The 26,088-nt window shown below is 47.2% G+C and overlaps 1 protein-coding gene across 1 annotated transcript in view; it reads right to left on the bottom strand.

Annotated features, from left to right (window-relative positions):
• The window catches only part of EMILIN3 (elastin microfibril interfacer 3), a 76,705-nt gene that overhangs the window by 34,996 nt on the left and 15,621 nt on the right, over nucleotides 1–26,088 (bottom strand). The window contains exons 3-4 of the mRNA XM_039912893.1: nucleotides 14,035–14,172; nucleotides 8,233–8,285 (exon numbers count right to left, since the gene is read on the bottom strand). Of these exons, the coding sequence (XP_039768827.1) occupies nucleotides 8,233–8,285; nucleotides 14,035–14,172 (191 nt within the window). The remainder of the gene's footprint in view (nucleotides 1–8,232; nucleotides 8,286–14,034; nucleotides 14,173–26,088) is intronic.

The following is a 26,088-nucleotide window of genomic DNA, read 5'->3' as shown; positions in this document are numbered from 1 at the left end:
TTCATATTGTATCCACCCCAGCCAGGCAAAAGCTAAATAATCTTTGTCATAGAGTAGATGTTTAATAAATACCATAATTTTTATCAAGGAAAAGGTACATTGTAAAAAATATGCTTTAACTGATCTCCAGTGGATGTGCCCAGCTTCTCCTTCTAGCCTTCATTCCTTCTATTCAGACAGACACTCATCGTGGGAAAAATCTTCCTTTATTCTTCCATCACTGTCCATCCAGAATGTACAATGAGAACACATGCTGTAGGAGAATTGACTGAACTGCAAAACATGTGAGCTCCATGTGGGACAAAGATGATGTCTGAACTGGTTTCTCTTCTCTCCAAGTTCTGCTGGTATTTATTGAGAAGCAGCATGGCCTAGTGGATAGAGCACGGACCTGGGAGGGCGTTCCAGGCCAGAGTCAGGACGCTGGAGAGGGGTCGGTGGTGAGACAGGCAAGTTCGAGGCATAGTGAAAGGGTTAACACTAGATCAGCAAAGTATGGGGGCAGAGCATGTGTCTACCAACTCTGCTGTATTGTACTCTCCCAAATTTACAGTGTTGTGCACACTGAAAGTGCTCAGTAAATACGATTGATTGATTGGTTTATAGTTTACTGCTGATGAATGGTCACACAGCAGACAAGTGGCAGAGCCGGAATTAGAACCCAGGAGCTACTGACTCCCAGGCCTGTGCTCTATCCACTAGGCCATGCTGCTTCTCAATAAATACCAGTGATGGATTGATTGATTGATTGATTGAGCCTTCCCATACCTCGCCCACACATGGTTCTTTGACAGTTGCCCTCCCTGGCACTTGGTGGTCTGTGTCTGATGCTGCCAGTATTTTTCTATTTTTGGGTTGTGGGGAGGAAGGGGAAGGTGATCTTTGGATGGCCTCTGCTGGAATCTTTGACTGGAGAATAAGAAGGGGATAAGGGAACCAGATGACATTCTGATCTCCCTTCCCCAGCGAGCCTTGGGCATTGTTGATATGTTAGGTTTTGTGTTTAATTGTCAATGGCCTTTATGCTTGTCTTCCTCCCAACCTAACTCCTTGGGGGCTGAGTCTGTCTAAAATCAATCAATCGATCAATTGTATTTATTGAGTGCTTACCGTTTGCAGAGCACTGTACTAAGCACTTGGGAGAGTGCAATCCAACAGAGTTGGTAAACATGTTCCCTGCCCAAAATGAGCTTATAGTCTAGAGGGGCAGACATTAATATAAATAAGCAATTTATAGATAGACTGGGAGCTCACTGTGGTCAGGGAATGTCACTGTTTATTGTGTTGTTGTTGCATTGTACTTTCCCAAGCACTTAGTATAGTGCTCTGCACACAGTAAATGCTCAATAAATGAGATTGAATGAATGATTATAGGAACATAAATGCTGTGGGGCTGAGGGTAGGACAAATAGCAAATGCTCAAAGGACGCAGATAGAAGCGCATAGATGGTGAAGGGAGAGGGAGGTGGGTAAAAGAAGGCTTCAGCAGGGAAGGCGTTTTGGAGGAGATATGACGTTAAATAAGGTTTTGAAGGTGGGGAGGGTGGCGGTATGGCATATATGGAAAGGGAGGGCATTCCAAGGCAGAGGGTGAATGTGGGAAAGGGGTCAGAGACGCGATAGATGAGATCAATGCACAGTGAACAAGCTGGTGCTAGAGAAGCAAAGTGCACAGGCTGGGATGGAGTACTTGGTGAGGTGAGGTAGGAGGGGGCAAGGTGATGGAGTGCTTTAAAGTAGCCGGTAATGACTAAAGACCATAAGACCAAAACCAGCTCATTTCTGGATTCAACCAATCATCCATCCAAAACAATCCTTTGCCTCCAACAGTGGCCCACAATGCTCCTGGGGTCTGCGTGATGGTGGTCTTCTTTGACATCCACCCTAATGGAAGCATTTAACATCCCTAACTCTTCCCTTCTACATCCCTAACTTTGCCTCCAGAAGCCTATTTGGGATCGCCCATCTATTAAATTCTCCACACTTCTCTTGAACCTGCTGATATTTTTGGCCTGAGCAAGTTCTTGTGCTAACAAATTCCATATGCTTACCACCCACCGTGTGGAGAAATGCTTCCTGTGGTCTGATTTAAACCTTCCACCTTCAAGCTTCAGTGGGTGCCTTCTTGTCCAGGAGATGTGGGATTTGGTGAGTGACAATTCCTTATATTCCCATCATTCCTTACTCCATGCCTCCCAAACTCACTGGACCCTCTCCACTTCCCGGGTGGCATCAAACCTTTTATTTCCTTTCTTCAGAGAATTCTTAACACACACACACACACACACACACACACACACACACACACACACACACACCCCTCCTCCAGGAAGTCTTCTGGGACTGAATGGAGCTGAGGTGGTGATTTCCCCCCTATAATAATTCTGTAGTTTGGCATTCCTCGCCACCTCAGTAAGGGCACAAGGAGCACTATAAACAGTATTTCTCTTCCAAGGAGGAATTCATTTTCTCCAGGAATCAGGAGAACCAACCGGCCTCTCAGTTCCAGATGTATTTATTGAGTGTTTACTGGGTTCAGAGCACTGTACTAAGTGCGGGAGGGTACAGAACAATAGAGCTGGTACATACTTTTCCTGCTTACAGACTACAATTACGCTTACTGTGTAACTTCTTGCTCAGCAGAGCTGAGGGTCTCCAACAGAACCCATCCATGGAGTTCACCCTAGGTTTAAGCATTGTCCCCACCATTCATAAAGGCCCTCAGATAAAGCTCTGCTCCCCGCTCAGAGTTAGCAAGCCCTCTATAGTTGGACTGTGGCAGCTAGGAGACAGAAGAAACATCTAAGCCCAGTATATCCCCCACTAGACTGTAAGCTTCTTGTGGGCAGGGAACGTATCTACCAACTCTACTATATTGCACTTCTCCAAGAGCTTAGTTTAGTGTTCTGCACGCGGTAAGTGCTCAATAAATACCACGGATTAATTGATTGGCTTGGTTTGATTTGAAACCGCCACCTTCACCCTTTAGTGGGTGTCCCAGCCATCACTCCCCACCAATGGTCTGGTTCGTGACTATTAGCAATTTTATGCTCTCCTTTTCCACACCCTTTGTGACTTTGAAATTTCAGACGGAACAATCAAACAATCACTGGTATTTACTGAGCACTTTCTGTGTGCAGATCACTGGACTAAGTGTTTGGGAGAGGACGAAACAAGCTAGTTGGTAGACGGGCTCCCTACCCACCATGAGCTTACGGTCTAGAGACCCGAGATCTCAGTATTTTCGGTGTTAGCAGAAAAACACTCATCTTCCCTATCAATAAGAAAGGGAAGAGCAGGATGCCCATGGAAATTGACCTCTAAGTCTTCAGGATGGCAGCCATTTCAACCAACACTGGCCCAGCCTCAGCAGCCTGAACTAGAGCAACCCCCTATGCTCCTCTATATTTTTTTTACAGCACTGTTAAGCGCTTACCTTGTGTCAGGGACTTTACTAAGTGCTGGGGTGGAAACAAGGTAATCAGGTTGGGCACAGTCCATGTCCCACATGGGACTCACGGTATTAGAAGCAGCGTGGCTTAGTGCATAGAGGATGGGCCTGGGGGTGAGAAGGACCTGGGTTCTAATCCCGGCTCTGTGACCTTGGGCAACTCACTTAACTTCTATGTGCCTCGGTTAACTCATCTGTAAAATATGGGGATTTAGAATGTGAGCCCAATGTGGGACAGGGACTGTGTCCAACCTGATTAACCTGTATCTGCCCCAGTTTTTAGTACAGTGCTTGGCACATAGCAAGTGCTTACCAAGTACCAGAACTATTAATCCCCATTTTACAGATGAGGTACCTGAGGCACAGAGAAGTGAGGTGACCCACGTAAGGTCACACGGCAGATAGGTGACAGATCCAGAATTAGAACCCAGGTCCTTCTGAATCCCAGGACCGGGCTCTATCTACTAGACAACACTGCTTCCCCTCCGTGGCTCCTTGTCCCTGACACCTGCCATAGTTCCACAGTGCAGACACAGGACTCCCAGAGGCCTACACCACAGACAGCTGCACCAGAGGTCCGGTTTCTCCTCTTTCCCTGTGTCCAAGCCGGCCAAAGAGAGTCAGCGCAGAACGCGAATGAAAAACACTGAATAACAAATAGTCCGGCCTTTCCTGCGGAAAAAACCTGAAATATGAGGACTACCGAGGGCCTGGCAACTTTCTTCGGGAACCTCAGCCAGAAGCTACGGCTGAGCGTGTGGCGGGGAGGGGGGAGAAAGAGGAGGCTAGATTATGAGATGAGGGAGAGAAACCTGGATCCGTGATTTATTAGTGATCTCATTCCCGGAGTGGCTCCCTCCTGATGAACGAAAGACTCAGAATTCTCTCTGCAGACAAAGCTGCCCACAGCCGGCCGATGGTTTTGCGGGTGGCTTTTCCCGAGTCACTCCCATGGGGACATGCACTGAGGAGGGAAGAGAGGGAGGGAAATGGTGTGAGCCGAGCCTGGCTTTCCTCTTTGGGAAAATTCTCACAGGGAGGGGAAAAACTCAGGCATATAGTAATAATAAATACTGGTAATTGTGAAGCTCTTACTATGTGCCAGGCACTATACTAAGCCCTAGGGTAGATACAAGCAAATCGGGTTGGATACAGTACTCTGTCCCACGTGGGACTCACGTCTCAATCCCTTGTTTCCACATGAGGTAGCTGAGGCCCAGAGAAGTGAAATGACTTCCCAAAGTCACACAGCAGACAAGTGGCAGAGCCGAGATAAGAACCCATGACCTTCTGACTCCCAGGCTCGTGTTCTATCTACTACATCATGCTGCTTCTCTACAATGATGGTCCATTCCTCATCAGAGACTTTTCCAGAACTGGCTGAGTTCAGAGGGCCTCCGCTATGCCCCGGTCATCAAGGAGAAGGCGGAAACCAGCTGCCCTTCAAGTTCTATAAGTCTAACGTGACGGGATTTTTTTTGGAGCCTGAAGTGGGGACATTCCACGATTTCATAGCGTTAGATATCTGTTACCAGATTGGCTCTTGCTTTCTTATATCATTCCAACTCTCCTGAGAGGCCTGTACACTTTGAAGGGATGTTATCTATTCCTTTGGTTTTAAAGATAGTGGCGGCTCAAACCCCGAACTTCCTGCTGAGATATGCTCATAAATTTGGTCAGCACCAAATGAATGGGGAAGTGGAAATAAACCAAGAAAGAATTCATACGAGAGCATATTTATTCATAAAAAATATAAAATAGAAGTAGTCTCTGTTGGGGTTAGCACCGAGCCCTCTGGTTGGTGCAGAGCCAGCTGGCAGACTGTGCGTAAGAATACGAATAAGGGTAGGGGCAGGAGTGTGAGCTCATTGTGGGTAGGGAATGTATTTGTTTGTTGTTGTAGTGTACTCTCCCAAGTGCTAGGTACAATGCTTTGCACACAGTAAGCACTCAGTAATGAGTTAATGAATGATAAGGGACAGGGTCAGGGGAAGGGACAGAGATACGGTGAAGCCTAATGGATAGAACACGGGTCTGGGAGTCAGAAAGATGTGGATTCTAATCCCAACTCTGCCACTTGTCTGCTGTGTGACCTTGGACAAGTCACTTCACTTCTCTGGGCCTCAGTGGTATATAACGAGGATTAAGACTGTGAGCCCCATGTGGGAAAGGGACTGTGTCTGACCTGATTTTCTTGTATCTGCCCCAGAGTTTAGTGAATACTAATAACAATAATGGTATTTGTTAAGTGCTTACTATGTGCTAGGCACTGTACTAAGGGCTGGGGTTGAGTCAAGCAAATCGGGTGGGACACAGTCTCTGTCACATGGGAGTACTACAGTGGCTGGCACCCTGTTAGTGCTTAACAAATACCATAAACAAAAAAAGGGACGGGGCAGGATCAAGGGTAAGAGGAGAGGCAGGGACAAGAGCAGGACAAGGGCAAGGGCAGGGGCAGAGCCGGGGCAAGGACAAGGTGAGGGGCAGAAATAAGGGCAGGGGAAGGTCCCAGCCCACACAATCCACTCCTCTGGTGCTAACCTTCTCACTGTGCCTTGTTCTCACCTGTCCCGTCCCCGACCCTTGGCTCACATCCTACCTCTGGCCTGGAAAGCCCTCTCTCTTCAAATCCGCCAGACAATCCCCCCTTCAAGGCTTTATTGAAGGCTTGCATCCTCCAAGAGGCCTTCCCAGACTAAGCCCCCTTTTACTCAGCTCCCTCCCTTCTGCATCACTTCGACTCTCTCCCTTTGCTCTTCCCCCCTTTTTTCCACCCTATAGTACTTATGTTTATGTATATATATCTATAATTCTACTGAGTTATACCGATGCCTGTTTACTTGTTTTGATGTGTGTCTCCACCCTCTCAGACTGTAAACCTGTTGTGGGCAGGGATTGTCCTTCTTTATTGCTCAATTGTATTTTCCAAGCACTTAGTATAGTGCTCTGCACACAGTAACATCTCAATAAATACAATTGAATGAATGAATGACAGGGACAGGGTCAGGGACAGGACCAGGGGCAAGAACGAGGGTAGGGGCAGATGTAAGGAGGGCAGGGACAGGGCCAGAAGGATAGGGGCAGGGGAAGGGCCAGTGGGCAAGGCCAAGGGCAGGAGCAGGGGTAGGGATTGCCTTGGGAGCAGAACCCCTGGCAGGGACAGTGGTCGGGTCAAGGGCAAAGTGGAGGACAACTAGACACAGAACGGGAATTTTACTGCATTTAGTTTACTGCCTTTTCCAATCGAAAAATATTTTCTTTAACAACTCAGTAGAGTCTTTTAATACAGGGTAAAGTTCCAGATAGGACTGACTGAAATGTAATTTTGTTTCTAGTAAAGTCTAAAGCATTGACATCTGAAGTTGAGTTTTTTCTGGTGTCCGCAATTTATTCATTTGAGAGAAAACCCTTTTAACTCACAAGTTGGTTCCAGGGAGACATATAAAAGCAGAACTATTTTTGAAATGGGATCATGTCCTTCCTGTATTTTCACTGGTTTATCAACATTGCTGATCAGAAACGGATGACTTTTGAGTTTACCGTGTCATAATTTAAAATGTTGGGCATTGAGGCTTATTATTTCAGAAAGTGGTATATCTCCTGGACCTTTTCTTCTTTCTGTTTTATGGTATTTGTTAAGCACCTATTATGTGCCAAGCACTGCTTTAAGCGCTGGAGTAGACCCAAGATAATCAGGTTGGACACAGTCCCTGTTTAAATCGGAGGGAAGAGGATCTAATCCCCATTTTACAGATGAATTACCTGAGGAAGAAAGATGTAGAGTGACTTGCCCAAGGTTACTCAGCAGACAAATGGTGGAACTGGGATTAGAACCCTGGTCCTCGAACTTCCAGACCTGTGTTCTTACCACTAGGCCCTGCTACTTCACGGGCAGGGTTCATATTATGTCTGCCAACTTTATTGTACTGTACTTGCCCAAACCCTTAGAACAGTGCTGTGCACACTGTAGGCACTCAATAAATTATATTGATTAATTGGTCAGTTGATTCTGAAGGCAGCTGAATATCTGATTCAATAGTGAAACTTTTCTACTGAAAGCAGGACACCAAGTTACCCCTTCAGAGGCAATTGGTGACATTCTGTTGTTAAAATGAGGCAGTGTGGCTAAGTGGATAGAGCATGGGCCTTGGAGTCAGAAGGACCTGGATTCTAATCCTGGCTCTGCCATTTGTCTGCTGTGTGATTTTGGGCAAGTAACTTCACTTCTCTGGGCCTCAGTTACCTCATCTTAAAAACAGGAATGAAGGCTTTGAACCCATTAAAATAGGGCCTTTGTCCAACCTGATTTGCTTGTATCTACCCCAAAGCTTAGTACAGTGCCTGGCACATAGCAAGGGCTTTAATATAACATTTTATTATTATTATTATTATTATTATTATATCTGGAAGGGTCCCCTGGGGGTGGAGTACACGCCATTTTTAAAAATAGCATTTCTTTAGCCCTTGGTGCCAAGGACTGGGGGTAAATAAGTTAATCAAGTAAGACTGATTACTTTGTATCTACCCCAGTGTTTAGAACAGTGCCTTGCATGTAATAAATGCTTAACAAATACCATAATTATTATTGTTATTACAAGGTTATGAGGTTGTACAAAGTCCCCTTCCCACATGGGGCTCCCATTCCCCATTTTCAGATGAGGAAACTGAGGCACAGAGAAGTGAAGTGAATTTACTCAAGGTCACTGAGCAGACAAGTGGCAGAGCCAGGATTAGAATGCAAATCCTCTGACTCCTAGGGCCACTAGGCCATGGTGCTTTACTTGATTTTCTTGCAAGAGTTCTTGGTTGGGTGTGGGGGAGAAAGTGGCTTTGCCTACAGGGTGAGGTGGGGGAAGGAGTGGGGAAGAAAGCCCAAGGACTCCATCTTAATCCCGTCCATTTTAAGGTGGGGATGGGGAAGGGTCTGCTGACCTCTCCTACCTTCTCTGATGGAGATTTGGCCAAATCCAGTGTCTGCACTTTGCTCTTTTTTTTATTTTATTCCTTCTTTCTCCATAGTAAAACATTCCTGATCCACATGAACCTTCTCAGCTGGATGTTTATTATTGTTTCTCTTTGCCTTGATATGGAAACGGTGACGGGGGGTGATGAATAATGGGGAGGTTGTCCCTTTTGCCTTCAGCCTCTTGAAGCGTCTCTAAGCCCTATGGTGAGACACCAGTGCCGGCTGGGGGAAGAATAGGAGGATGATAGTCTTCTCACCTCCCACACTCGGGTCCACCCAACGAGAGAGGAGGGAGGGAAATTAATAATAATAGTAATAATCATAATAATAATGGTTTTTCTTAGATGCTTACTATGTATCAAGCACTGTTTGGAGCTCTGGGGAGATACAATTCTTCATCGCCCTCCCACAGCAGTTATGTATATCTCTGTTATTTAAATATTTATTTATTGGTATTTATTAATGTCTGTCTCCCTCTCTAGACTGTAAACCTGTTGTTACCCGGGAATGTGTCAATTTATTGTTATATTGCACTCTCCCAAGTGCTTAGTAGAGTACTTTGCACACAGTAAGCGCTCAATAAACATGACTAAATGAATGAATGTATGAATACCAAATTATCAAGTCAGACTCACTTTCTGTCCCACACTGGGCTCACATTCTAAGTTGCAAAGAGAACAGGTCTTGAATCCTCATTTTACCGATGAGGTAACTGAGGTACAGAGAAGTGAGGTGACTTGCTCAAAGTCACACGGCAGACAGGTGGGGGAGCCAGGATTCACACCCAGGTTCCCCTACTTCCGGGTCCATGGTCCTTCCACTAGACCACACAGCTTCCCAGTTGTGGTCCTAGGAGAGGTAGTCCCAAAAGTGTACAGATTCCATTAATAATAATAATAATAATACCGGTGGTATTTGCTAAGAGCTTACTATGTTCCAAGCACTGTTCTAAGCAGTGGTGTAGATACAAGGTAATCAGGTTGTCCCACATGGGGCTTACAGTATTAATCCCCCTTTTACAGATGAGGCAACTGACTTGCCCAAAGTCATACAGCTGATAAGTGGCGGAGGCAGGATTAAAATCCATGACCTCTGACTCCCAAGCCCCTGCTCTTTTCACTAAGCCACGCTGCTTCTCTGCTTCTCTACTGCATAGATAGAAACCCAGCACCCCCATCCCAACCCTGGCCGAAAACAAGGTAAATTCCAGGCACTGAGGGCTGTCTGCCCCTTTATTCACCTCTCCCTCAGCCCCACAACACATGTCCATATCTATAATTTATTTATATTAATGTCTGTCTCTCTCTCTAGTTATAAACTCACTGGGGACAGAAAACGTGCCTACCAACTCTTATAATATACTCACCTAAATCCTTTGTTTGATGCTCTACACACAGTAAGTGCTCAATAAATAGGATTGATTGATTAGTTGATTGATTGATGACCAAAAGAAATGATTGCAAGGGAGCCCCAATTTTCCCTGACTTGCCTGTTGAGGGGAGAGACTAGGGCATGAGTGAGATGAAGTGATTCCTGTGAAAGAGCCAAGTTTCCTGCTCTTTCCTCCATTCAGTCCTTCAGATCTTCCTTGGGGCCGGGGGGAGGAGGGGAGGGCCTTTTTAAGTTTTGACTCCCAGCCATGTCTGCAGATTCTGGAATTCTTTTCAGCTCACCTGAATCTGGAGGTTTTATTTTATGCAGACTTGGGGCTGAAGGTGCTTTGACTGCTTCCAGGTTGTCAGCTGAAGTCTGTTTATTCCTTGAGTAAGGCAAATTGTATATCTTAGGGAGTCCCTTCCACTTCTGACAGGGAAAATGTATTGGAATGGGGGAAGAGTGACGACCGTATCCAATGATATTTTATCCTGGTCTTGCCAATATAAACGACTTGTTGGCCCTATCCAATTGCATTGGGTCATCCTGAGTAATTAGGTGCACATGTTCTATTTATTACCTTGAAAATTCCCCACACACCTTTTTTTCCCCCAGTATAGTATGGTAAAATGAAAACCAGATATGGCTTCTTAGAAATTCGGAATCTGAGGCTGATTGTATGAGTGACAGGTTAAGGCAGGAATCCCTAACCCCTTCTCCCCCAGCCTTGGCTCCCAACAATCTTCCCAGGAGAGTTGCTGGCAAAACAAGAGGCTCCCATCTCCCCCCAGCCCCACTTCTGACTCTTCTGCCTCTCCTCTCTGTCTCAGTTACCTCATCTGAAAAATGAGGATTAAGATTGTGAGCCCTAAGTGGGACAGGGACTGTATTCAAACTGATTACCTTGTATTTACCCCAGTGCTTAGAAGTGGGACAACTAGTTAGTGTTGGCAGCTAATAAGCACTAAACAAATACCATTATTATTATTATTCATTCATTAAATTGTATTTTTTGAGTGCTTACTCTGTGCAGAGCACTGTACTAAGTGCTTGGAATGTACATTTCGGCAACAGATAGAGACAATCTCTACCCAACAACGGGCTCACGGTCTAAAAGGGGGAGACGGACAGCGAAACAAAACAAGTAGTCAGTATTATTATTAGGCAGAGGAGGAAGGGCAGGCAGGTCAAGTCAGATTCCAAAGACTTGGGAAGCATTGTCTCCAGTGGCTTCTTGGGGAGGGTGAGGCTGGAGAGGGGTTCCTGGAGGCTCCCCCCCTTCCCGAGGATGTCCCTCTCTGGGGCTCAGCCAAAGGGTAAGAGAGCCCAGCACATGTTTGGGAGTTTTAGGAGCTAATCAGGTCATAGAGGGAGGAGCTGAAGGTCTTGTGGAGGAGATGAGTCTGTACTAAGATACTGTCTATAAGTGGGCACTCCCACCCTTATGATCCTAACTTTTTTTTTAAAAAAATTATTTGCTAAGCACTTACTATGTGCCAGACACTGCTCTAAGCACTGGAGTAGACACAAGCTATTCGGGTTGGACGAAGTTCAAGTCCCAGTGGGGTTCACAGTCTTAGCCCCCATTTGACAGATGAGGTAAATGAGGTCCAGAGAAGTAAAGTGACTTGCCCAATGTCATACAGAAGACATGTGGTGGAGCAGGGATTAGAACCCAGGACTCAACATTGTCTTTGAATCTAGCCATTAGAGGATCCTGGGAGAGGGTGGGGGGGGGTGTCACCAAAATCGGGGTCACCAGCCAATGAGGTAAATAACCTCAGGTCCTTCTCAAGAAATAACTACCTGTGACCTCTCCCTCCCCTAAGTCGGTGTCCTGTGAGCTTCTGCTCAGCCCGGGGCCTGTGCCTGCCCTTTATAGATCCCCCTGATACCTGGCACTCAATAAATGTTCACTAATAACCTTTATCATCTTGCCAGGGGCTGTGATATTCCAGTGGATCAACATCTCCAGGGCTTCAACTTGGTGATCCTGTATTCTTCCGACACTCTTTGTGACTGGTGCGAGGCTTGGGTCAGCTTCTTGGGTCAGTTGCCAGATGGAAGTTTGGGGATATGTGGGGCCTGACCCAGAGGATGTGGTCTTTTCACTTCAACTCAACCAGGTGGCCGTTTCACCTCTTTCCCTGGCCGCGGCGTGGTCTTAAATTCAACGTGTCAGCTGAAATAATATTTCCTCGTTGGACTGTTTACACAAGGGGGAGTCCCCGGGGGAGGGGTTAATCTCATTAGGGCAAGTTGCAGTTGAGACTGTGGGACTAGTTACGACGCTAATGACATCCAACAAATAAAACTTTCCCCTTGTTGGTCTGCTGGGCCCTCCCGCACAGTAGCCGGAGCAGAGTTGACTGGGCCCCCCTGTTCTTCGAGGGTCTTGGAGAGATAGAATCCCTTGTCTCCTTGAACACTCTGTCTGCAGAAATCAAGTGGGGCCCCTTTTCTGGTCTTTTGCCATTCAGATGATCGTTGCTCTGACTCCATGGTTAAGGGAAGATGAGATGTCCCTGAGCCAGCAGGATACACGCTTGAGTTGTTTTTTCAGTAGTAGTGATTGTTTGCCTCGAACCATTCACACTCCCCTATCTGGTGCCCTTGGGCCCAGCAGTCGGTCAGCAGGGGATTCATTCATTCATTCATTCAATAGTATTTATTGAGCACTTACTATGTGCAGAGCACTGTACTAAGCGCTTGGAATGTACAAATCGGTAACAGATAGAGACAATTCCTGCCCTTTGACGGGCTTACAGTTTAATCGGGGGAGACGGACAGACAAGAACAATAGCAAAATTATTTCTGAAAAGCTAAAAGATTGTTTGGACATTATACTGTAATCTCCCAACCTTTTTGTACAGTGCTCTGCACACTGTGAGCGCTCAATAAATATGATTGATTGATTGATTGACTAATTGATTGTTAGGGAGAGTGGGTACAGTCTATAGTAGCAGAACAGAGTGAAACTGAGACCTGAACAGCAACAGACAGCACTGTGCTCTCCCCCTCTTCCCCCATGAGTTTGTTGTGGGAGGGGAATGTGGCGATTTATGGTTGCATTATAATCTCCCAAGCGCTTAGTACAATGCTCTGCACACAGTAAGCACTCAATAAATATGATTGAATGAATGAAAAAGCAAGAAAAGCCTTCTCCTTTTCATAGTCACCTGTTCTCCGCTTTCCCTTCCTGTCTCCCAGGGAGGTGGCATTTTCCGTAGCTCATTTCGTTCTCCTAATGTTATTGAAGTATGTTTGGCTAGTTGTATCTCTTTTCCATCTTTTAAATAACAATAATTTGGGGACTTGTTAAATGCTTGCTATATGCCAAATATGGGGGCAGGTAAAAAAATAATCAAATCAGACATGTGGCTTGCATTCTAAGGTAGAGGGAGAACAGGAATTTAAATCCCTTCTTTCAGGTGACCATCTTGAGGCACTAAAAGTTAGGACACTTGTCCAAAATCACACAGTAGACAAGGAGCAGAGCTGAGATTACATTCCAGGTCCTCTGACTCCCAGTCCTGTTTTCTTTCCACTAGCCCACTCAGCTTAGCTCTTTTCTATTTTATTTCAAAATAAGTGTACTATTTCTTTAGATGCCCATTTCTCTTATAATATGCAGTTGCTGGTTGCTTTGTTGCAGAATTCTGCCTCAGGGGAAATTCCAGAATAAGAATGATAATTATTATTATAATAGTATTTATAATAATCGTGCTATTTGTCAAGTGCTTACGATGTACCGAGCACTGGGGTAGATACAAGAAAGATAATCAGGTCCCACATGGGGTTCACAGTCTAACTAGGAGGGAGAACCGGGATTGAATCTCCATTCTGCAGATAAGGTAACTGAGGCCCAAGAAGTAAAGTGACTTGCCCAAGGTCGCACAGCAGACAAGTGGCAGAGCCAGGATTAGAACCTAGGTCCTCTGACTCCCAGGCCTGAGCTCTTCCCACTAGACCATGCTGCTTTTCTGTTATACAAACAGGGTCTGAGTCTCCAAGCACATGCACAGTCGCACATTCACATGTGCACACACAAATGCACACGTGTTTCCCTGACCCTGTGCTGTGTGGGAACGATGCAGATTTGCTTGGTGAGAAGAACATTCCCTAATTTGGCTGTGGCCTTCTAGCCAAAGCCCAGGAAGAAAACAAGCACTCTGGCAGAACCGAATGTTCCCTGTTTTTAGTGATTCGGGCAATTCTCACTTTTCCTAGCTTTCCCATTCACCTTGCAGATCCATGAAGAATTTGACCAAGTGCCACCTCAACCCTTTGTCCTTCCTCTGTTCAGTCGGGCTGTCTTGGAGCTTGAAGGCCTGCCTGTAGGCCAGGCCATCATCTCTCTTGGATTCCTTTTCTGCCTTTTCTGCTGGGAGCCGTGCCGGGAATGGGTCAGAGGTAAGGTTGGTGGTAGTGAGGACTCACTGAAGGCACACCTCCTCCAAGAGGCCTTTCCAGACTAAGCCTTCCTTCCTTTCCTCTCTCCCACTCCCTCTGTGTCTCCTTGACCTGCTCCCTTATTCATCCCCCCTTCCAGCCCCACAGTACTTATGTCCAGATCTAATGTATTTATTTGTATAAATATGTCTCCCCCTCTAGACTGTGAGCTCGCTGTGGCCAGGGAATGTGTCTGCTTATTGTTATATTGTATCTCTCGAACTCTTAGTACAGTTCTCTGTACACAATAAAGGCTCAATAAGTACCAATGATTGAGTGACTGATGAGAGACGAGAGGCAAATTCAGCTCTCTGGATGCTCCAATAAAATCCCGTTGGGGTGTGGAATGGAGTGATTCAGGAATGAGGGCAAATACTCTGGGCAGTGATGCTTCCTTCTCCTCTCCTCTCCAACTCCCAGTGGTCACCTCAGCAACTGGAGATGCCACTTAATTGGCTTGGTCTTCTCTGCTTGCCAGTGACAGATGCTCCTCTTTGTGGGCAGGGAATGCATTTGTTTATTGTTATTTCATACTCTCCCAAGCACTTAGTACATTGCTTTACACACAGTAAGTGCTCAATAAATATGATTGAATGAATGAGTGAATGAATGATAAGGTCAAGGGCATGGCCAGGGCCAAAGGCCAGTTTTCTGGAGTGAATCAGGAAGTGCCAGTTCAGGGCATCATCATCATCATCACCATCTTTATCAACAACATCGTATTTGTCATTTTCATCAGTGGTATTTACAGAGTGTTTACTATGTTCAGAGCAGTGTACTAAGTGCTTGGGAGAATACAGCACAACAGCGTTGGCAGACACTTTCCCCTCCCACAGTGAATACATATCAATAAATTATAATAATAATTAATAGATATATACCTAAGTGCTCTGGGGCAAATATCAAATGTTCAAAGGTCACAGATTATTATGATTATTGTTGTTGTACTTGTTAAGTGCCTATTATGTGCCAAGCACTGTTCTAAGGACTGGAGGATACAGCAAATCAGGTTGAATACAGTCCCTGCCCCACATGGGGCTCACACTTAATCCCCACTTTACAGATGAAGCAACTGAGACCCAGAGAAGTGAAGCGACTTGCCCAGGGTCACAAAGCAGACTTGTAGCAGAGCCGGGCCCATGTCCTTCTGACTCCCAGGCCCATGCTCTATCCCCTGAGCCATGCACAGATTCATTCAATAGTATTTATTGAGCGCTTACTATGTGCAGAGCACTTACTAAGCGCTTGGAATGAACAAGTCGGCAACAGATAGAGACGGTCCCTGCCGTTTGACGGGCTTACGGTCTGATCGGGGGAGACGGACAGACAAGAACAATGGCAATAAATAGAGTCGAGGGGAAGAACATCTCGTAAAAACAATGGCAACTAAATAGAATCGAGGCAATGTACATTTCATTAACAAAATAAATAGGGTAATGAAAATATATACAGTTGAGCAGACGAGTACAGTGCTGAGGGGATGGGAAGGGAGAGGGGGAGGAGCAGAGGGAAAGGGGGAAAAGAGGGTTTAGCTGCGGAGAGGTGAAGGGGGGGTGGTAGAGGGAGTAGAGGGAGAAGGGGAGCTCAGTCTGGGAAGGCCTCTTGGAGGAGGTGAGTTTTAAGTAGGGTTTTGAAGAGGGGAAGAGAATTAGTTTGGCGGAAGTGAGGAGGGAGGGCGTTCCGGGACCGCGGGAGGACGTGGCCCGGGGGTCGACGGCGGGATGGGCGAGACCGAGGGACGGCGAGGAGGTGGGCGGCGGAGGAGCGGAGCGTGCGGGGTGGGCGGTAGAAAGAGAGAAGGGAGGAGAGGTAGGAAGGGGCAAGGGGATGGAGAGCCTCGAAGCCTAGAGTGAGGAGTTTTTATTTGGAGCGGAGGTCGATAGGCAACCACTGGAGTTGTTTAAGAAGGGGAGTGACATGCCCAGATCGTTTCTGCGGGAAGATGAGCCGGGCAGCGGAGTGAAGAATAGACCGGAGCGGGGCGAGAGAGGAGGAAGGGAGGTCAGAGAGAAGGCCGACCCAGTAGTCTAGCCGGGATATAACGAGAGCCCGTAGCAGTAAGGTAGCCGTTTGGGTGGAGAGGAAAGGGCGGATCTTGGCGATATTGTAAAGGTGAAACCAGCAGGTCTTGGTAATGGATAGGATGTGTGAGGTGAACAAGAGAGACGAGTCAAGGATGACACCGAGATCCAACCTCATAGATAATGTAGAAGAGAGAGTAAACCGGGGAGAAGAGGGTTTAATCGGGGAAGGCCTCTTGAAGGAGGCTTTAACGGTGGTTGGGAGGTGACGGTGCTTTGTCCACCCAGCCCAAGAGGACCGGATGAGCAGTGGCGCTGGCAGCGGTGGCGGCATCGAGGCCCAGGGCCAGCTGCAACGGCCCGTAATCCCCACGATGTGACTAGTTGTGGCGGCTCCATTCCAGGCCGATTATCCACCCAAATGCTCCTGCAAAGGTCCAATTAATCCCAGGTTGTTTTTACTCCGTTGCTCTTCAATGAGGAAGGCTGAGGCGGGGGCCGGCCCCTCATTCATTCATTCATTCATTCATTCATTCATTCATTCATTCATTCAATAATTTGAGCACTTACTGGGGTGGGGGAGCATTGTACTAAGCATTTGGGAGGGTCCGATATAACAGTAAACAAACACATTCTCTGTCCACAACAATCCATGCCCCAGGACTTTCTGGTCCGGCCCGGATGACCCGGAAACTTTGATAATCCTTAGGCTGAGCCCTGAGACCAAACTGGGACCAGGCCTGGGAACAAATACTTGGAGAGAAAAGCTCTCCAAGAAGCAGCATGACCTAGTGAATAATGCACAGGCCTGGGAGTCAGAAGGACCTGGGTTCTACCACCTGAGTTCTAATCCTGGCTCTGCCACTTTTTTGCTATGTGACCTGGGCAAGTCACATAACTTCTCTCTGCCTCACTTATCTCATGCATATAATGGAGATTAAGACTGTGAGCCCCACATGGGACATGTCCAAGTTGATTAGCTTGTGTCTAACCCAGTGCTTAATATAGTGCCTGGCACATAGTAATTTCACTTCCCTGTGCCTTAGTTACCTCATCTGTAAAATGGGGATTAAGATTGTGAGCCCCATGTGGTACATGGACTGTATTCCACCTGATTAGCTTGTATGTACCCTAGAGCTTAGTACAGCACTTAGCACATATCAATCGCCTAGCAAATACCATTAAAATAAAGGCTGAGGCGATGGTTATCCCAGCCCCAGGTTCCTGGAAGCTGTCCATCACAGGCCAATCTCTACACGCTTCCCCTCCTGTCCAAGCCTCTGTCTCCTCTCTCTTGGTCTCTTCACCTGTGAGGAGTTATTAGTATTAATGATAATAATAATAAATGTGATATTTGCCAGTTACTGAACTAACCACTGGGGTGGATACAGGCAAATCGTGTAGGACACAGAACCTGTCTCATGTGAGGCTCACAGTTTCAATCCCCATTTTATAGATGAGGTAACCAAGGCAAAGAGAAGTGAAGTGATTTGCTCAAGGCCACAGAGCAGACAAGTGGCAGAACTAGGTTTGGAACCCATGACCTTTTGACTGCTCTATCCACTATGCCATGCTGCTTCCCCAAAAAAGTGGCAGGCACTGTACTAAGCACTGGGATGGGTACAAGCAAATCGGGTTGGACACATTTCTGTCTCATGGAGTTCAGAGTCTTAATCCCCATTTTCCAGATGAGGTAACTGAAGCACAGGGAAGTGAAGTGACTTGCCCAGGGCCACGCAGCAGATAAGTGGCAGAGCTAGGATTAGAACCCAAGACCTTCTGACTCCCAGGCCAGTGCTCTATCCACTATGCCATGCTGCTTCCTGAGTTTGAGGGAGCCTCTCAGTGGGTCATGAGGTTGGGGAGTTGGAGGGCAGACCAGTCTCTGGAGGGGAGAGGGGCTATAGAACATAGGCAGGGCATTTCCCAGCTCCTAACTCTGGGAGTTTGGATTTTCCAGCCTGGCTCCCGATAGGAGTGGTGTTTGGAGGAAGCTGATGTGTGTCTGCGGCCTCGGGGTGAACTTCAGCTCCTCAGCTGGGGAGCAGAGGGTTTCCGTTGGGATCTATGTGTTTGTGGGTGGGCGAGGGATGGGTCAGGATGGAGTTGGGGAGGAGGCTGGCCAGGCCGGCTAACGGTTAAGGCTACAGAGATCCTTCCGGCCCCCAAATCCAATCTAGGGAAGCTCAGGGAGTGGAGTTAGGATTCTAGGTGTCTGGATTTGGGGGTGGGGGGGCGGTCCTGAATAGCTGCTGATTCCATGGAAAAGGCTTGTGTTGGGCCAAGTGGGCTACTGTTTTGGCACTCCTGCCACTAGGGGAAGGCCAGGGAATTCCCAGGAGATCCAGAGGTTCAGGCGTTCCCTGGCAGAAGAAAGGGGGGAACTGTCCCCTCATTCCTCTCATCAAGGTTTTGCTAGACTCCCTTGAATGAGAATTGAAAGACCATGTGGCTGCCCTGCCCCACCCCTCCCTGATGTCTCTTCCGCTCCTCCTTCAGTTCCCTTGTCCCAGCTCCCCACCCTGGACCCAGTAATAATAATAATAATAATGTTGGTATTTGTTAAGCGCTTACTATGTGCCGAGCACTGTTCTAAGCGCTGGGGTAAACACAGGGGAATCAGGTTGTCCCACGTGGGGCTCACAGTCTTAATCCCCATTTTACAGATGAGGGAACTGAGGCCCAGAGAAGTGAAGTGACTTGCCCACAGTCACACAGCTGACAAGTGGCAGAGCTGGGATTCGAACTCATGAGCCCTGACTCCAAAGCCCGTGCTCTTTCCACTGCGCCACGCTGCTTCTCGACCCAGGTTACCGGGGAACCACCTGGCCTGACAAGGATGGGATCCTCCTTCTTCTGACCTCTCCTTCCCAAATGCCCAGATCCCAAATCCAGGTAGTTGTCTTCACTAGGCCCTGGTAGGCCTCCCCCATCTTCTTCCTCTGCCTTCTTTGCTTTCTCCCCTCTCTGTCTCCCTCCCTCTTGCTTTCATGTTTGTCTGAGCTCCGGCTGCTACACAAAAGCTCTCAGAGCTCACTGGGCTGGGAACCAAAAAGTGAAGAATGTTTATATTCTGGTTCACTCCCATGTGGACAGATTGCAATCTCCCTCCCTCTTCCTCCCTCCGTCTCTCCCCCCTCTCTTCCCTTCTCTCTCTCCATCCCTCTCTCTCTCCATCTCTCTCTCCATCTCTCCCTCCCTCCTCTCACCCTTTCTCCTTCCTTCTCTCCTTTCTTCTCCCTCCTTCCCTCCCTCCCTCTTTCTCTTCCTCTCTCAATCTCTCCCCTCTCTCTCTCCTTCCCTCTCCCTTCTTCTATCTCTCCATCCCTTCCTCTCTCCCTCCCTCCTTCCTTCCCTCTTTCTCTTTTCCTTCCCTCTCTGCCTTTCTCTCTCTTCCTCCCTCCCTCCCTTCCTCTCTCTGTCCCTTCCCTCTCTCCCTTCCAGCTCTCTCTCTCTCTCTCCACTCCTTCTACTCTCCTCTCCCCAAGCTCCTTCATCCCATCATCCTGTTCCCAGACTAATCTTTCAAACCAAATCATCGCAGCCACCAACATAAAAGAAGGCCTCAGCTTTTGGAAGTGTGAAGTAGGGATGGCGAGTTGTGGGAGTGAGGCTGGGGGATGGCTCTGGGATTTGAAAACCATAAGGCCTTAAATGCGGGCGAGAGTGGGTGACATTGTGAACATTCGTGCATGTGAGTGTGTGCAAACCCATTCTTCTCTATTCTTTTCTCTCAGCAGAGTGAAGCTCAACAGGTGACAGGGTGTCAGTTGACAGAGAGGCTTGAAGTCAGGGATCAAGAACTTGTGTTTTCCAAAGTTCAGACTGCCTGGGTCCAGCTGGCCCCTCCCCAAACACTTCCCAGAGAGGCCTCTAGGAAAGAGCAAGGGCCTGGTGGGTGGGGGGGTGGGGGGGAGTGCCAGAGGATATGGGTTCTAATTCTGGCCCCATCACATGTCTGTTGGGTGACCTTGGGCAAATCACTTCACGTCTCTGGGCCTCAGTTACCTCATCTGTAGAATGGTTATTACGACTGTGAGCCCCATGTGGGACAGGGACTGTATACAACCTGATTAGCTTGTATCTTCCCCAGGGCTTAATACAGAGTCTGGAGCACAATAAGTACTTAGCAAATACAATAAAAAGAAAAAAAACTTGGGGGGAGGGGCTGTGGAGGCACTTGTGGTGTCCAGCAGTGTGGCCGGTATGGTCATCTCTCAGGGGGGAGACTGGGGCAGGGGGTTGGGGGAGGCTCTACTCAGGCCTGTTCTCTATCCACTAGGCAACATTGCTTCTGTGAGCTGTGAGCACACGGACCCTGCCTGTGCCACAGTAATAATAATAATTGTGGTATTTGTTAAGCGCTTACTATGTGGCAGGCACTGTACTAAGCACTGGGGTGGATACAAGCAAATAGGATTGGGATAGAACAGTGCTTTGCACATAGTAAGGCCTTAATAAATACCATCATTATTATTCAGTCTCCATCCCCATTTTACAGATGAGGGAACTGAGGCACAGAGAAGTGAAGTGACTTGCCCAAGGTCTCACAACAGATGAGTGGGAGAGCCGGGACAAGAAGGCAGGTCCTTCTGACTCCCAGGCCTGTGCTCTATTCACTAGGCCACACTGCTTAATAGCTGCAGTGTTCTATAAGCACTTCATATGGGCCAAGTACTGTGGGGGATTCAGGATAAGAATTAAATCAGAAACATGGGGCTCACAGGCTAAGGGGGAGGCAGAGCAAGTGTTGAATCCCCATTTTACAGATGAGGAAACTGAGGCCCAGAGAAGTGAAGTGATTTAACACAGCAGTTCATAGAGCACAGAAGTGACAGAGGCAAGATTAGAACCCAGGTCTCCTGTCTCCGGGTTCCTTGCTCTTCCCACCAGGCCACACTGCTTCCTGCCTGTAATTGACTTACCACTCAGGTCTGGTCTATCTACCTGCTATTCCTTTCCCCAGCCTCTGCAGCCCCCAAAAGAACATAATCAATACTACTTCTTGAGCACTTACTGTGTACAGAGCACTCTATTAAACACTTGAGAGAGTACAATAGAGTTGACAGGCATAATCCCTGACCACAAAGATTTTACCAGCTCTCCAATGTGTATTTCTGTTGTTGATCTTTTTGTGTGTGGAGTGTGTTGGTTATTATTGTTTGGAGGTTTTTTTAGGTGGGGTGGAGATGGGGAGCGTCTTTATGTTTTTGTGATCGTTTGGAAAAGACCCTTCCAGACCTCACTTAGCGAATCTAAGCATCACCCTCGGTTTACCACATAGTTAGCGCTTAGTAAATACTGTTACTATTATTATTATCATTATCTCCCCGAGCCCAAGCCTACAGGCTAATCTAATGTGTTGGGCTGGCAGAAGTGGCATATCCAGAGGAGGAACCTGGATTTGGAGAAGAGGTGGGCTCCCCTAACGAATACAGTCAAGAGTCTGGGATCCAGAATAAACCAGGTGCAAACAATTAAATGAATCCCAGAGAGTCCCACCTGCTGCTCATTTCAATCCAAGCAAAGGAGGGGAAGGTGGTAGCCGATATTTTTTTTAACCACAATTGATCACCAGTCTCTGAGACTGCCATTCACTGCATTGGCTTCCCCGCCTCCAGCCTCTCCCCACTGCTACCCAGATCATTTTTCCTGAAACATTCTTCTGCACCTGTCTCCTCAATCCTCAAAAGCCTCAAATGGGTACCTATTCTGCCCATTCTACACTTGGATTTGCACCCTTTATTCACCCTTCCCTTGCCCCCACAGCACTTATGGACATATCCGTAATTTATTTATGTTAATGTCTGTCTCCCCCTCTAGTCCGTAAGCTTTGTGTGGACAGGGAACATGTCTGCCAACTCTGTTATACTGTACTCCCTTAAGTGCTTAGTACAGTGCTCAGCCCATAGTAAGCACTCAATATGATTGATCATTCTTCCCCACTTCGATCAGGAACTCCTAATCATCGGCTTTACCTTACTTATCCACTCTCTTCTCCCAGTATACCTCAGCTCACGCTCTTCATTCCTCTCAAGGTTACCTACTCACTGGGCTTTTTTCTCATCTCTCCCACTGTGAAAGTCATTCTTGCCCCCATCCCTTCTAATGTGATCTCCTGCTGTTTTGTACAGTGCTCTTCCCTATCATCGATGATATCCCATTGTTGTTCCTGACCACAAGTGATAAATACTATTGATTAATTGATTGCCCCTGGGTTCATGGAGACCAGCAGCGGGTCTATAGGGTTTATGCACGTTTCCTGATTGGCTCAGGAGGGCACATGACTGACAGGTGATCTCAGGGGATGATCTCATCTCATCTCGGTCAGCCTTGGGGGACTCCAGGAACATACCAAAGACTCTTCGATGGGGTAAGTGGAGTTTGGATTGGAGACAGGCCTGGTGTAAACACAAGTGAGTTTTGTGATGTGTTGTGGTTGTGCTTCAATTAGAAATTACTGCTGAAAAGTTCACTTAGAGGGGTGGCCAGAGCCTTTGACTGTGAGCCCTTTGTGGGACATGGACTCTACCTGACCTAATTATCTTGGATCTACTCCAGTGCTTAGTTCAGTGCCTAGCATATAGTAAGTGCTTAACAAATGTTATATCTTTCCTTCCAGTGTGTAATATTGAGCTTACCTCATAATAAACACTTAGCCAATATCAATAAAAACAGATAATGTGCACTTGAGAATAGAGTGACCCTGAGAAGCAGCAAAGCCTAGTGAGATGAGCACAGTTGTGGTAATTGAGGCCCAGAGAAGTTAAGTGACTTGCCCCAGATCACTCAGCAGACAAATGGTGGAGCTAGGATTAGAACCCAGGTCCTTCTGACTCCCAGGACTGTGCTCTATCCATTAAGCCATGCTGCCTCTCTGTTATTGTAATTAGGCCAAGCTATTTACTGCTTAACCAGAATCAGGGTAGAGAGTAGCTTCTTTCTCACCACATTGCCTGCCGGAGCTCACTAAGCAGCATGGTGCTGTGGATATAGCATGGACCTGGGAGTCAGAAGGTCATAGGTTCTAATCCCAGCTCCCCCACTTGTCTGCTGTGTGCCTCGGGCAAGCCACTTTACTTCTCTGTGCCTCAGCTCATCTGTAAAATGGGGATTAAGACTGTGAGCCCCATGTGGGACAGGTACTATGTCCAACCTAATTACCTTGTATCTATCCCAGTACTTAAAATAGTGCTTGGCAGATAGTAAGTGCTTAACAAATCCCTTCATTATTATTATTGGCAGGGAATGTGTCTGCTGTTGTGTTTTGCTCTCCTGAGTGCTTAGAACAGCACATAATAAGCACTCAGTAAATACACTGATGAACTGATTGCAGAGGATAAAAAGGAAAGGATTTGTCCAGCAGGGAGGGTGGCTGGGTCTCAACAGGCTTGCAGAGTTCCTCCCTTGAAGATCCTCTTCTGGAGAGAGGCAAGAGGCAAAGGGGAGAGAGAGGAAGGAAAGATAAAGCGCAGAGAAAGACATGGCTGTTCTTGTCATTCTTGCCGGATACACACTTCGCAGCTTCCAAATGGCATTTCCCCCGTCCACAGCTGGGACGAGTCCTCAGAAACACTCCAGGCTCCCGTGGGGTTCCGGCAGGAAGCCTTCAAAGATCCTCTAAACAATCATCTGGGTGTTTCCTTTCTGCGATCTGCTCTTCTCCCATCCACCCCGTGCAGAATCAAACAACCAATAAATGGTATTTGTTGAGTGACTACTGTGTTCAGAGCACTGTATGAAGTGCTTGGGAGAGTATAATACAACAGAAGTAGCAGACACCTTCCCTGCCTGTATTAAGTTTACAGTTTAGAGGGAGAAGCACTTGTCTTGGATGGCAGGAGGATTTTTCTCTCGACACTGGGGAAAACCAGGAAAGCAGCATGGCCTAATCAATAAATCGTATTTATTGAGCACTCACTATGGGCAGAGCTCTGTACTAAGTGCTTGGGAGAGTAGAATACAATCAAATTAGCAGACACGTTCCCTGCCCATAATGAGCTTACAGGCTACCCTAGCATCAACACTCTTACAGCCTAATGGGAAGAACGCAGGCTTGGAAGTCAGCGGACCCGGATTCTAATCCTGGATCCGCTACCTACCTGCTGTGTGACCTTTGGACAAGTCACTTAACTTCTCTGTGCCTCAGTTCCCTCATTGGCAAAATGGGGATTCAATACCTATTCTCCCCCCTACTTAGACTGCAGGAGCCGATTTGCTTGTATCTAGCCCAGTGCTTAGTACAGTGCTTGGACATAGTAAGTGCTTAACAAATATTATTATTACTATTATTAACTCACACACCTCTGACCCAGAGTGGAGTTGGCCAGAGCTGGCAGCTGGCACCCTCAGGGCCTTGTGAGGGAGGTGAGGAATGGGGTGAGAGGAGGGATGAGGTGGGGAGCTAAAAGGAGAGGATTAGGGTGATAATAATTGAGGAATTTGTTAAGCACTTACTATGTGCCAAGCATTGAACTAAGTAAGCCCTGGGCCAGATACAAGCTAATCAGGTCCCACATGAGGCACACATTCTAAATAGAAGGGAGCAGAGGTGTTGATTCCCATTTTACAGATGAGAGAACTGAAGCCTATGAAAGTTAAGTCACTTGCCCCAGGTCACACAGCAGGTAATTGGCGGAGTAGGGATTAGAACCCAGGCCTCTGACTCCCAGGGCTGTGCTCTGTCTACTAGGTCATGCTGCTTCTGTCAGTGTAAGACCAACAAAGCATCCCTTCTGGGGCCAAAGGAATCTCCGTGGCTGAAGCACTTGGGGACGCTGACCCCACAGAACAGGGCAGATTGGGGAGCAAAAGGAGACAAGGAGGGTACTAACTGGATGCCCACAGACTGGGTTACTGGGCTGAATTGGGGCTGGGCTCTTCATGGAAAGATGGACGGACATTTTCCAGATCAGCCTAGGAACAGGACTGCAGGAACTTTGCAACTCATCATCCAGAGAGAGCTCAGTTACTCACTTGTTCCAGAGAGAAAATGATTTCCAGTGGAAACACGTTTATTCTCGGTTCTGGGATTTTCCCATTGCTTTCCCTCCAGACCCGGACCCTCTCACCAAATGCTACCAAACCTCACTCGGGAGTCCCAGCTTAGTAGCTCTTCTTGAAAGTAAAATGTTGTCTTGATTTTTCTGAAAATTCAAATTGGCTCAAAGCACTTCCCATATTGTACCACTCGAGGACATGAGGAAATCATTATGGAGAGTAATTAGTAATAACGTTTTTCAGTTCCATATAGATTGTGGAGCAGGCTTGCAGTAATTTGGGAAACAATTTTGGCCTACAAATCTATCGCTTAGGTCTTGACTTCATCACACACACACACACACACACACTTTTTCTCTCCCTCTGTTTCTCCCCTCTGTTTCTCCCTCTCTGTTTCTCCCCTCTGTTTCTCCCTCTCTGTTTCTCCCCTTTGTTTCTCCCTCTCTCTCCTCCCTCTCCTTCTCCATCTCTTTCCCTCTCTCTCTCTCTTTTCTCTCTCCCTCTCAGTGTTGCATACTGTCAGCCAGTCATCCCTCCACCACACTCGTGGGAATCTGTGCTGGTAGGGCATTTATCGGGGGCAGTTAGCAACTACTGAACGACAGATCTCAAATACGTTTGAATCAATCGATTGTATTTATTGAGAATTAACTATGTACAGAACACTGTACTAAGTGCTTGGGGTAGTACAACATGTTGGTAGACACTTTCCCTGCCCACAAGGAGCTTACAGTCTAGAAGGGGGTCTTGTCTTATGCATTCGAGTTGTCTCTGACCCATAGCGATCCTGGAGATGAACATTATTATAAATGAATAAATTTTGG

The sequence above is a fragment of the Ornithorhynchus anatinus genome, chromosome 8, assembly GCF_004115215.2.
Source record: "Ornithorhynchus anatinus isolate Pmale09 chromosome 8, mOrnAna1.pri.v4, whole genome shotgun sequence".
Taxonomy (NCBI): domain Eukaryota; kingdom Metazoa; phylum Chordata; class Mammalia; order Monotremata; family Ornithorhynchidae; genus Ornithorhynchus; species Ornithorhynchus anatinus.
The sequence above is the reverse complement of the archived record's forward strand: the minus strand, read 5'-3'. Positions and strand labels throughout refer to the sequence as shown.